The sequence below is a fragment of the Cricetulus griseus genome, chromosome 4 (assembly GCF_003668045.3).
Source record: "Cricetulus griseus strain 17A/GY chromosome 4, alternate assembly CriGri-PICRH-1.0, whole genome shotgun sequence".
In the NCBI taxonomy this organism is placed as follows: Eukaryota; Metazoa; Chordata; class Mammalia; order Rodentia; family Cricetidae; genus Cricetulus; species Cricetulus griseus.
The window spans coordinates 102492391-102506154 of record NC_048597.1 but is presented as its reverse complement, the minus strand read 5'-3'; the positions used below and the strand labels follow the sequence as shown (position 1 = coordinate 102506154).

General features: G+C 44.8%; 1 protein-coding gene across 2 annotated transcripts in view; it reads right to left on the bottom strand.

Moving 5' to 3' along the window:
• Positions 1–2146: 2146 nt before the first annotated feature.
• LOC100765617 (purinergic receptor P2X 7) overlaps positions 2147–13764 on the bottom strand; it is a 38249-nt gene continuing 26631 nt past the window's right edge. For both annotated transcript variants that reach the window (XM_027414038.2, XM_027414039.2), the window contains exons 10-13: positions 12465–12530; positions 11952–12101; positions 9664–9765; positions 2147–5552 (exon numbers count right to left, since the gene is read on the bottom strand). In XM_027414038.2, the coding sequence (XP_027269839.1) occupies positions 5055–5552; positions 9664–9765; positions 11952–12101; positions 12465–12530 (816 nt within the window). In that variant the 3' untranslated portion in view covers positions 2147–5054. The remainder of the gene's footprint in view (positions 5553–9663; positions 9766–11951; positions 12102–12464; positions 12531–13764) is intronic.

Below are 13764 nucleotides of genomic sequence, written 5' to 3'. Positions count from 1 at the left end.
GTAGCCCTGGCTGTCCTGGAACTCACTCTGTAAATCAGGCTGGTCTTGAAAGATCCGCCTGACTCTGCCTCCCAAGTGCTAGGAATAATGGTATGTACCACTACTGCCCTGCCAGGTTGCTTTTACTTTAATATGTTTATTTATTCTTTGAGAACTTTATACAGTGTATTTGATCATCTCGTTTTGTCCCTTCCCCTGACTCCTCCCAGATCCTGTTTGTTTTTACTTAGCACTGCTTTCATGAGTGCCAGCCTCCAACCCGAAGGGTGTGTGCCCAGGAGAACTGATGACTCAGACAATTCTATTTTCATTTCCTTGAGGAACTATTAAACTCAAGTATTAGATTTTGTATTCAGAATTATTTGTCACACCATAGGCCATGATGGCATATGTCTGTAGTCCCAACATTCAGGAGGCTAAGTCACGAGGAGCCTGAGTTCAAAACTAGCCTGTGCTTCACAAACTAAAACCTTGTCTCAAAAAACTAAGGACTCGGGGCTGGAGAGATGGCTCAGCAGTTAAGAGCACTGGCTGCTGCTGCTGAGGACCAGAGTTGAATTCCCATCACCCACAGCTCACAACTGTCTGTAACTCCAATTCCAAGGGATGTGGCACCCTCACACAAACATTCAGGCAAAACACCAAGGCACATAAAATAAAAATAAATAGGTCTTAAAAACAAAAACCCTAAGGACTGGGGGTTAGGGAGATGGCTCAGCACCTTTGGGCTCTTTCTGAGCAAGTGTGAGCAAATGTGAAGACATGAGCTCAAATCTCCAAACCTGTGTAAAGAGCCAGGCATGACCGGGCATGGTGTCTCATGCCCTTAATCCCAGCACTTGGGAGTCAGCTGGATCTCTGTGAGTTCGAGGCCAGCCTGGTCCACAGAGTGAGTTCCAGGACAGCCAGGGCTGTACATAGAGAAACCCTGTCTTGAAAAATGCCAGGCATGTGTCTATAAACACAGTGTTGTGGGTGTAGAGAGGAGGCCCGCTGGGGCTTGCAGGGAGCCAGCCTAAGTCTAGGCTTCCTGAGATAGCATGTCTGAAAGGAATACGGTGGGGGTGATAAAGCAGGACATTCAGCATCAGTCCTCTGCGCTCTATGGGCACCCGGGTGTGTATATGTGCCACATACATGTACACCATATACATAAACATGCACACAGGATGTAGACTAGGGATAGAGTGCTTGCTCAGCACAATTTTGTTGATCTCTCCAAAACAAATCCATATAGGAAAACTTAAAAGAGAGAGCCTTTGTTTGTTTGATTTCTGGATACAGGAATCCACTAACCTCTTCTGAACTCTCTCAATGATTGAATTTGTCCTTATCCATGATACATCCATAGTCCAATGAAGAGCTAGGCTATTCTTTACCTACCTACATGTGTGTTCAGGGTTCTCTACAGTAACAGAACCTATAGGATGACTCCCGCCCCCCCCCCAGCGTGTGTGTGTGTGTGTGTGTGTGTGTGTGTGTGTGTGTGTGTGTGTGTGTGAGATAGGCTCTCACTATGTCCCCCTATGGCTGCTCTGGAATTTCTGTGTAGACCAGGCTGGCCTCAAACCGAGAGATCTACCTGCTTCTGTCTCTAAGTGCTGGAAGGTGTGTGCTACCACGCCTGACTCAGAGTGAGCTTTTACATAGTAAATGTGACCTTACCAGGCTCCTGATTAAACCCTCATGGCCACCTTTCTATTGATTTTAACTTCAGGACATCTTGTTTGTGATGGTGTGATGGTGTGTGTGTGTGTGTGTGTGTGGTGTCATGTCCCATCCCCGTTCCCTGCCCCACTCTGTTAACCATAGAGCCTGGAATGCTCTATCCTGCCCATTTAAAATTCTAGTTAACTAGAAGTTTTTCTGCATAGTTTAGCTAAATTGTCCTTCTTCAGGCAGAACTCCTGATGTCCCTGCATAAGTCAAATCCTCTCATTAAAGGACCTCAGAGCATCACTTGCCTTCTTCAACCTGATATGCACCCCAGGTTGCAAGTTTTCATTGCTCAAATCATCTGATTACTTTCTATGCTCATGTATCCCCTTGGGAGGAGTAAGCTCATCTACTGGGAAAATGAATGAATTCATTGAGACTCCAGACTCTTCTGAAAAAAAATGAAAAAGGAACCAAAAGAAGACTTAAATGAATTTAAATCAATTTTTATTATTAAAACAGTTAAGAAAACTTACATTGCCAACCTGAAATTAGGAAAGGTTTAGGAGATGGTTCCCTTTAAAGAGAGGGATGAATACACCCTGAGTTCTGCATGGAGTCGGTCATCTGTGTGAAGAAGCAGCTCTCCCTTCTGACGGAGGAAGGCATGAATATCGGGCAGTGGATAGGGCAGAATGGATCTAACAACAAGGAGCTGGATCCTACAAAATGGGCACTCACAGCCCCAGCCCAAGGCATTACCTGCACAGTAAGGATGCATATATCACCACAGCTGCAGAAAGTGTCACTCTATACATAAAGTAGTGTCACCCTCACCAGAGCACCAGCGACCAAAGCAGAAGAAAACACGAGAGGGGTCCAGTGATTATACTATTTGAGGCCTCAACAAGGAGATGTAAGTCACTAGGAAGGGGGCATCGAGACAAAGGTTTGACAATGCTGAGGCCACAGAATGGGACGCCTGTAGCTCTGACATAGCATCCTAGACTAAACGGTTCAACTCTGAAGTCAAATACAGTCCACTTTTAAAAGATATCTCCAGAAAGATAGAATAATGAAAATCAAAGCTGGTGCAACTAGTGTGGTTCCTGAGTTTAAAGCTAGAAAAAACTCTAGGCTTAAAAAAAATTAGGTTTTATCCATGCTGTTTTATCTCACTGCAGTAGAAGTCTCTGTTATTAAAACTTACATCATGTATCGGGGGTGGTCACATGCAGTGCTTACATGTGGGAGTCGGCTCTCTCTTTCCATCGTGTGGGTCAGGCCAGGCCATGGGCTTGTCACAAGCACTGTCATTTATTAAGCAGTCTCAGCCCCACCCTTCAGTTTATATTTATTGATTCTAGCTTTTAAAAGTCTCAAAATGGTAAGTCTCAGCGTAGACCTGAAGGTCTCAGGTCATCAGTCACAGTATCTCCTAATACTCACAGTCTCTATTCTGCACAAGTCTCTTAGAAACAAGTAGCCATGTCCAGTGAAAAGCTGTAAAAAAGATCATGAGGCCAGACCCCAAACCTGTGACTGTTCACTCCTATACGCTTAGCACTTGTAGAAGACAGTGAAGGGTACTGGCTTTCTTTAAAAATGAATGTATTTATTATTAGTGTGTGTGTGTGTTTATGTGTGTGTGAGTGTGTATGTGTGTGAGTGAGTGTGTGTGTATGAGTTGTGTGTGTATGTGTGTGAGTGTGTTAGTGTGACATGTGCAGGTAAGAGAACAACTTGTAGGAGTTGGTTCTCCACTTCCCCCAAGGTTTCAAGGGTTGAACTCAGGTCATCAGATCACGTGACAAGCTCTTTCACCCTCTGAGCCAGCTCTTTGTGTGGATGCTGTGATCCAAACTTAGGTCCTCATGCTTTGCAGAAAATAATACTCTTACCCCTATACTGAGCCATCTATCTAGCCCCTCTTCCCCCTTCTTTTTTAATCATTATGATTATGACTTTTTTTTTTAAGAGGTGGTTTTGAAGCTGGAGAGTTGGCTCAGTAGTTAAGAGCCCATGTTACTATCACAGAGGACTCGAGTTCAGTTCAGATGGTGGCTCACAACCATCTGCAATTCTAATTCCAAAGGATCTGACACTCTCTTCTACACCCACAGGCACCAGGTATGCTCACAGTGCACAGATACATATGCACACAAAACACTCAAACATAAAAATAAAAATAAAAAAAAGACAGAAAGACATGGTCTTACAATGGAACCCAGGCTGGCCTGGAACTCCCAACCTTCCTGCCTCGGACTTCTGGGCACTGAAATTATGCTGCCCCTGGCAGTCTAGGCTGCTTTTTAAAGGAACATGCAGATTGCCTTCACACTCAGTGGCTGTAAAGTCCAGGATGTTAAAGGCACAGAGGTGGCTTTTCCTGTTTCTGACAGTAGTCACTTGGAACCATAGGCTAGAAATGAGGATCAGGCTATACCTTGTATAAGTTAGATTTGATGGCTTCTAGGCTGGGTTAATGGGTCCTCTTGCAACTGTCCAACAGAGTTACATTTTGCAGTGACTCTAGGCCTCAGTGCCCACCTCTTGTCCAGTTACCTATTGCTGTGTGCCAACTCCCCTCTCCCCAATATAACGACGAAAGACAGGAGGGTGGTCCTCTAGGTTGACTGGGACATTCACTCTTGGCCTATCTCCTGCAGTTTCATTCTCTTGTTAGTAGGGTCTGGAATCACCTGAAGGCAGCTTCTCTCCCAGTGTGGTGACCAGGCAGGCGTAGAGGATTTGAGCTGGCAGAGGGTTGGGTATTTCTCCGTGGGGCTTCCTCACAGCAGAAGAGCCTCCTATAGCCAGACTCTCAACCTGGGCTGGCTTCCCCTCAACAAGAGTTCCAAGGACAGGAAGTGGAAGCTGTTAGCCTCATAAGGCAAGGTCTTGAAATAGATGCAACGTCACATTCACTACTGGATGAAGCCAGCAGAGCTGCCCATAATGGGGAGGGGAAAACAACGGCTAGGGTTGGGTTGGGAGGGTGTTGAAGAATTGTGACCATCTTTAATCTCTCAGGACATTCTCAAATCCCAAAGGGTTTGTTTTTAGGGTTGGACCTTTGCATCCATGGAGCTATGTAAACATTTACAAGAGATCACCTACACCATCTCAATCTGGTCTCACGATAGTTCAGAGAAAGTAGTCTGGAAATGAGGAGCCTACGTACACATTAAAGCCCAGGGCCAGACTCCAGGCTCAGATCTGCATCTGGTTCTCATCCATGTGGAGAGGTCTTGCACACCTGCGGGTTGGGCTAACTAGGTCTTCAACACACAAAGGGCTTACAAGGTAGGAAAACTAAGTTCCCTTTGTCAGAGAATGTGGCTCTAGGTTATAAGACAAGCTGTATTATGAGCCACCTTAATGGGGCAGCCATGTTGTCAGTAGGGACACTTGAAGCCACTGTACTGCCCCTCTGTCTTGGGGAACTCCTTCCGGATCCTCCAGCGGCAGCAGCTGGGCAGGATGGCAAAGTTAGCCATGTCCTGGGAGCCAAAGCGCCAGATTGTATAGCACCTGTACGCACAGTGTCGCAGCCTGCGGTTAGTGGCCTCTTCCTCCAGCACCAGCAAGGGCTCCTGGTAGAGAAGGAGGAGCTGCAGGGCTTGTCTGGATAGCACGAGCTTCCAGAAGAGCTCCGAGGTGGTGATGCAGGGTCCCGGCTTCCTCCGGCAGCACAGCTCCTCCAGGGCCCTGCGATTCTCTGGTAGCCGTGATGGGAAACAGTTTCCACACTGGCACCAGCCTGGGCTGTCCCCAGACCTGGGGGCCACCTCTTTACACAGCAGCTGCATTTCCTCAGGTTGTCCCGGAATGGGAGGTGAGTCATGGAGAGATAGGGACAGCCTAGACAGGTCCATGACATCCATCTGAGGCCTCTGAAAAAGTCAAGTTTCCAGACCCTTCAGCATCACCAAGCCCTCGGGTTTTAGGTTCAGTAGCTGTATCAACCCATATAATCACATTTAATACTGCAGCAACTGGAGCAGCTGTCACCTATCTGCATCAGACTGGGTAGCTGTTTCTGCTGTTGAATCTGTTAAGAACCTCTTGCAATACAAATTTGTGTCTCTACTTTACATATTTGGAAAATGAAATTCAGAAAAGCCTCTTTCCTGGCTGCCTTTGGAGGGTGTCTCTCCTCCTGGGTGATTGTCCCATCACATCAAGACAGTGCCCTGCCTTCTTCATGGGACTGACCCCTTCTGAAAGGATATCACTAGTTAATATGTTTCTTTGGTGACTGTTTTCTTCCAAGGGAAAGCAGGAACTCTGTTTATTTGTTCTATATCCCTGGTACCTGGGGCAGTGCCCAATACACAGTAGACAGTATCTGTTGATTCATTCCTGCTATTGCCATGCCTGTCAGACTCTCTACTGGCATATCCCTTCGCTATCTTCCAAAGTTGCCAGAATTGCCATGCCTAGTCTGTGTGACATATGCTGGAGACAAGAGACCTGAGCCAAGTGCATTCACACCAAATAGTCTGAGTATTTGATGAGAGGCCCAAACAACCCAGGACCACCAACTAATAGGTAGATAAACAAAAGCTGACCTACCCAAGCAGTCTGTCTTTCCAGGAATACTACTGAGCCAGAAAACAGACTGAAACAATGGCATACTGCAACATAGATGAGCCTTGAAAACGCAACGCTAAGAACTGAGACAAAGGATCACATAGTATATGGCCACCTTATGCAAATTTCTAGGGTAGACAGACCAATAGGAAGTAGGTGAGTAGTTACCAGAGGCAACTGGAAATGGGAAGTGGCTACTTGATGGATTGGGGTTTCTTTCTGAGAAGATAGAAGAAGAGTTCTGGAGTCGGTGGCATTGGCGGAATAGCATTGTAACATATGGAACATCACTAAATTATGTGCCTCAAAATGGTAAATACGTAAGTCTTAAATACTAAATATCCTTTTTTTAAGACAGAGTTTCTTGTAGCCTAAGGTGACCCCAAACATACTATATAAGGCTGGCCCTGAACTGATATTCATGCCTGTACCTCGAAATTGCTGGGATTACAGGGACATAACCACCACACTCAGCTAAATAGTTCACTTTCTACACAAATTCTGCAAGGACATTTTAAGAAAGGGAAATTTTGATCAGTACCTCCCAAGATGAGATATAAAAATCCTAACTAATAAGCAAATCTACGAATAAATACAAAGAATAGCAATCATATTAAGACAGAATGTTGTGAGTACAGAGATAGCCCAGTCTGTAAGGCGCTTGTTATGCAAGCGTAAGGACCTGAGTTAGGTCCCAGCACTCACATAAGAGGCTGAGCATGGTGCAACCTCAAGTCTCAGTGCGAAGGACACAGAGAAGGGAGGATCCCTGGAGCTCACCGGCCAGCCAGTCCAGCAGAATTAGGGAGCCCCAGGTTCAGAAGGAAGCTCTGTCTTGAAATAATGATAGAGATTGGGGAAGACAAATGGTATCAACTTCTGGTGTCCACAGACACTTGCACACACATGCATTCACACGGACAAACATGCACACACGCCTGCACACATACCTAGCTGTTGTGGGAAATTAGTTTAAGATGTGTTACACTTGTTTATGCTGTGGAAAATTTGTTTAATGTTGCAAAGATGTGCTGCATTCTTTTATGTTGCATTTGTTTAACTCTGTGAAGCTGTCTTACTTTGCTGCTTGAAACACCTGATTGGTCTAATAAGAGCTGAACAGCAAATAGTGAGGCAAGAGAAACGCTAGGCAGAACTGGCAGGCAGAGAGAATAGGAGGAGAAATCTGGGAAAGGAGATCTAGGAGTGAAGTAAGTAAGTAAGGAGTAAGAAGCAAAGAAAGGAACATAGAATAGAGAAAGATAAAAGACCAGAGGCAAAAGGTAGATGGGATAATTTAAGTTAAGAAAAGCTAGCAAGAAACAAGCCAAGCTGAGGCCAGGCATTCATAAGAAAGAATAAGCCTCTCTCTGTATATGTATATTTGGAAGCTGGATGGCAGGCCCCCAAAAGTAAAAACACCACCACCTAGCCTTTGTAAGTCAGCAAGTTCCAACAGCTTGGAAAGCTAAAGATCATTTCCATATCCCCATTCATGATAAAACAAAAAACAAAGAAAAACAAAACCTCACAAACTAAGCACAAAAGGGAATCTTCTTGAATTTGATACCACATTCTTTTTTTTTTTTTCTTAAAGTTTTTTTTTTTTTTTAATTTATGTGTACAGTATTCTGTCTGCACGTGTGCCTCTAGGCCAGAAGAGGGCACCACATCTCATTACAGATGGGTGTGAGGCACTATGTAGTTGCTGGGAATTGAACTCAGGACCTCTGGAAGAACAGTCAGTGCTCTTAACCTCTGAGGCATCTCTTCAGCCCTGATACCACATTCTTAAAAGCTAATGCTAACCCTCTGGTAGAGAATGGACTAGACAAACTGTCTGCTGTGATGGGAAAGGAAGTAGAAGCCCGTGCTTCCCATTCTAGTGCAGAAGCCCCCTGGGGCCCAGCTAGTGCTGGGAATGGTGAGGGGATTCTTCCCTGAAGCCTCCAAGGGGAACCGGTGCCGTGCTAAGACCTTAACCTCAGCCGTTTTGCCTCCAGACAGGAGCATAAACCAGCTTTTAAAGCCACCTAGTTTGTGGTCACTGGTATGGCCACAGGAAATCAATAGAGCTGGCAAAGGTGCCTAACGACCAGAACTGTGAGGGGTGGGGGGGGAACACAAATGACCACAGCCACTTTGCAGCTGTGTATTGGTATCTTCTAAAACCAAAACACACGCTGGCCGTGATTCTCAGGAGCTCACCATACAGAATGCCGTATGTTTGCCATCATGGAATGACTGACATTTGCCCCCATACTAGAAACTCCCCAAATGAACTTCCATGCTGAAATGGGTAAATAAACTGAATGTTTACAAGGCAGATTATACAAAAATGAGAATGAACTGCCACTGTATGTTATGTCAAATAACACACTAAAATAGTGAGTGACAGGAGTCAGACTTTCTGCCTGGAGTCTTTATTATACGACTCAATTTTGTTTTGCAATAGGGTCTCATTGGGTTTCCCAGCCTGGTCTGAACTTCTGGGTCCACATGATCTCCCTGCCTCAATCTCTCAAGTGCTGGAGCTACAGGTATAGACAGTTGTACAGTTATACAGCTCAACTTCTACAAAATTCTAGAATTAATAAAACTAGTCCTAAGCTGGTTGTGGTGGTACATACCTTTAATCCCAGCCCTTCGGGATTCAGAGGCAGAACTTCTATCTCTATGAGTTCCAGGCCAACCTGGTCTACACTGGGGTTCCAGTCCATCCAAGGATGCAGAGTGAGACCTTGTCTCAAAACAACAAAAACCTAAAACCTAATTCTTAGATGCAAGGTGAAGACCATTTTTAAGGAAAGATGGCAATTCAGGAGAGGCAAAAAAGGGACTTTTGGGATATTCATTCTCTCTCTGTCTCTCCTCTGGATAAATAATCTACTATTAAATCCCAGCATCTAGGAGGCAGAGACCAGAGGATCTCTGAGTTCTAGGACAGCTAGGACTACACAGAGAAACCCTCTCTCAAAAAACTAAGAACTAAAATCTAAAACTCTACTATGAGCTGTACCCCTAGCCCAAAACATCTCATTTTAAATCATTTTGTTAGATTTATTTTGTGTGTGTGTGTGTGTGTGTGTGTGTGTGTGTGTGTGTGTGTGTGTGTGTGTGTGTGAGCGCGCTCTCGCGTGCATGTACCAGAGGTTAACTTGATAGACTTGGTCCTTTCCTTCCCCATGTGGGTTCCAGGGATCCAACTCAGGCCATTAGCCCTAACAGCAGTGCCTTTACTCTCTGAGCCATCTTACCAGCCCCCAAACAACTAATTTTTCAATCTGGGTGCTGGTTCCACCAGTATGTTTACTTTGCTAAAATTCATCAACTGTGATTTATATAAATATCTACTAGTGTTTATATTTAAGAGCAAAATTTCCTAAAAAAAGACTAAGTGTTTTCACTTACTGGAACTTCTTGGCCTTTGACAACTTGCAGACTCTTCCCGAGCAGCTGCTGGTCCACCATACGAATGTGGGGCTCGTCCACAAAGGACACATACTTTAACGTCTAGGGAAAGAAAGAGAAAAGTCTGCTTCTGTACAGGAGTTACAAGAATTGCCTGCATTGGAAGAGCCATCCTGGCCACAGTCCAGCGAGGCCCCGCACACTGTAATGGCCTGTGCTGAGCTCTTCTGAGTTCAGTGTCCGTCTGAAGATGCAGTCTCTGCAGGGCTATGGTGTTGTCCTTAAATTGCTTACATGTTAAATTTCACTCATCTGGGCAGGGCTGTGTTGAGTTTTAGTTACAAAGGTGAACTAATCTTTTCCCTCCCTCCCTGCCTTCCTCCCTCCCTCCCTCCCTCTCTCCCTCCCTCTCTCCCTCCCTTCCTCTCTTTCCTCTCTCCTTTTCTTCCTTCCTTCATTCCCCTCCTCCCCCCTTTTCCTCTCCTTATTTTCTGTTTTGAGGCAGGGTCTTATTCTCCAGTCTGAATTAGCCTCAAACTCACTATCCTCCTGCCTCAGTCTACCAACTGCTGGGATTGCAGGCCAGTGCCACCAAACTAAGCTTGCTGAACTTGTATTTCCATCATGAGCACAAGGACAGCAGACAATAAACAATGAGCTGTGCATTTGGCTGCTGGAAAAGGACAGTGAAGTTCCCTGGGAAAACAAAGTAACCCTCTGTTTTTTTTCAAGCAGCCAGCAGTGTCTCTGTTGTGGGCATGCAAGTGAGTGGAGTAGACCCGCCTCACCAAGTCCAAAGTAATAATCTCAAAACAAGATAGGTGTGCCTACTCCCCTACCTTAGGCTGTGCCAGAAACCACCAGCACCCACTGCTGCCAGCACTCTTGTGTGGGTCCAGGACACATGGATGCATGTATACATGCATATATGTGAAATGTACATATCGACAACTTATAGAAGTACATTATGTGTGCAGTTGTCTTTTTAACTTATAAACTGTGACATATGTTTCTTCTGTTTACTTGGATATTAGCTCATGTTATCACCTGTACCCAAGTGGCTGTAACAGACCCTGAGCCCGACTGGCCAGCCTCAGGTGAAACCTCAGCTCTCCCGTTTTCTCTCTGTGTGACTCTGGACAAGTAGTGTTTAATCACAGTGTCTCCTCCTCACCCATCTCTGTTTTTCACTCTGAATACATGAGTGTGGGGTTTTGTTGTTTTGCTTTGAGACAGGCATTATTCTGTAGCTTAGACTAGCCTTGAACTCGAGGCCACACACCTGCCTGAGCATCTCCAGTGCGTTATAGACAAGGCTCCACAAGAAACTTTCCAGGTATGTTTGTTGTCGTCTCCAGGTTGACCTGGAACTCATATTCTCCTTGCCTTAGTTTCCCATGTAATGGGATTACGTTATTCTTTCTAGTGAGTGACGGGTGTGTGTGTGCGTGTGTGTGCGTGTGTGTGTGTGTGTGTGTGTGTGTGTGTGTGTGTGTGTGTGTGTGTGTGAAGTAGCCAAAGGCTTTAATTTCTTTCTTGTTAATAATAGCTACCTGAGTGATAACTAGAATTCTTTACTATGGATTTATCTTGGTGTCATTCTCCATTCATCCAGTAGACATTTGGGTAGATGTTGTTTCTTTCTGTTATTTATCTATTCATTATTGCAATATTTGGTATTGAACCCAGGCTTCACACACTTTAAGCAAATGCTCTATTACTAAATTATTCTTTGGTTATTAGTAATTTTTTGTTTTTTATTAATTTAGAAACAATCTTATTTTACATATCAATCTCAGTTCCCTCTCCCTCCCATCCTCCCATGTCCCCCACTGACCCGGTTACTAGTAATTTAACAAGCATTATTAATAGTTTAATAAAATTTAGTGACCATCCTAAACACATATACCATGTACATCTTAAATAAAGGTTTCTCTAGAAAAGTATGGAGAAATGGAAAAACCAGGATAGAAAACACTCCCACTTAAATTGCCAAATGATTGTCCTCTGAAGCCATTGTACTATATGGGATCAGGAAGGAGTTGTACCAACTTAATAAATGGCAAAAACTGGAATGTAAAGATTTGTCTTCCCTTCCCTAGAAGTATGTCTAGCTTCTCCATTTTTGCTTCTCTTCTTTCTCAGAACCAAAGGGCTCATTAGAGAGAAAGCTGTTTGGGGATGAAACTGTGATTATGGTCTACCCCCCCCCACACACAATTTAGACACCACACACCTGACCTGTGTGTGTGTGGAGTGGGGGCATCTGACAGAGTGGCATGCCTTACCGGCTTCGGCTCCACAACCAGCTCACACTTCTTCCTGTAGTAATACTCATTGACTGCACACACTTCACAGCACTTACAGTAGGGGTAAACACCGGACCTGCAGAAGGCGCTTGAGTACGTGTTGATGATCAAGTCAATGAATACAGTGGCCTGTGGAAAAGCAAACATGGTGCCAGTGAAACTTCTGACAAATCAAAATTTTCTTTGCTGTTTTTGTTGCTATTGTGTTTTCAAAACTAGGTTTCACCATGTGCACCAGGCTAGCCTGGAGCTCACAGAGATCTGTCTGCCTCTGCCTCCCTGGGGCTAAAGGCCTGTGCCACCACCGCCTGGCTCTGAATCATTTTCTTTTTCTTTTTTTTTTTTTTAATAATTTATTTACACAGCTGCCATGTGGGTGCTGGGAATTGAACCCGGGTCCTCTGAAAGAGCAGCCAGTGCTCTTAACCGCTGAGCCATCTCTCCAGCCCCTCTGAATCATTTTCTTAAAGGACAGGAAAGAGAATCTCTTACCAAGCCAAAGTAGGACAGTGTGGATCCAATGTACACAACCAGCTGGATGATGTCAAACTTTCCTCCCTGCAACAGAGTGGGCAGCTTTACTCAGCTGAACTTAGAGCGGCGCCTTTTCTTGCTAACTTGCAGTCTCTGCATCTAGCACGTGCAGAAACCAGTGATAGCACCAAGGCACATATCCGGGTGCTCAACTGTCACAGGGACCACGAGACATCTTGCTTCCCATTTCTGCCATCCAGAATACTTTAGAGAGATGTGGTCAATAAGGGGGGGGGGGGCTCTGGAGGTTGCTTTTCCTATAAGATGAGGTGTTTCAGATAAGCTCTCCCATAGTGTAGGATAACTTGGGGAGCAGACATGTCTACACCCATCTGTATTCTTATTGGTCTCTTACAGGTCTGCTCTCAGTGGCCTTTCCATTTGCTCAGTTATATTTTATGGGTCTTACTATGTAGCCTTTACTAGCCTGGAATTTGGTGTGTAGACCAGGCTGCCCCCAAACACACAAGATCACCTGCCTCTGCCTTCAGAGTTCTGGGATTAAAAGTGTGCACCACCACACCCAACTTTGCTTTTCATTGATTCTTTTGTTACAATATGGCATCAATCACATGCTGGAGATCAAACCCAGGTCTTCTAATCCTTCATAGGCACACATTCTACCAGCTGAGCTATTCCTCCAGCTCAGTGTCAGCTGCTATTTATTTATTTGTTTATTTAGTGTGTGTGTGGTGTCTGTGATATGTGCATGTATATATGTGCAGGTGTGCTTGCCCATGCAAACATGTAGAAGAGGCTGATTTTGGAATATCTTTCCTCAACCTGTGTGATTGCTTTTGAGACAAGTTTCTCAGTGAACCTGACTGGCTGTTGTGTCTCCAGAATCCTCCAGTGTTGGGACAACAGCCTTTGCCTGGGTTCTGGGGTCTGGACTTAGGTCCTCATGGTTGCCCTTCACCCTCTGAGCTGTCTCCAGTTCTGAATTAAAGAATTTGAAAAGTTGACATTAGAGCTAGGTGTAGTGGTGCAAACCTATAATCCCAGCACTTAGAAGGATGAGGCAGGAAGATTAAGAATTGGAGGCCAGCTGGCTATGTAGCAAAAGCCTGTCCCACAAAAATAAAGCAAAGGTTGGATATTTGGATTTTTCCTCAGTCATATTTCATGTTTTCCAGATGGTTTGTTCATCAGCAGAAACCCAAAATCATTTTCTTCCTCCTCTCATGCCACAAGTGAACTGCACGGAGCCAACTACTGGTTAGGGCTGCTAGCATTCACTCCTCACTAAATCCGTAAT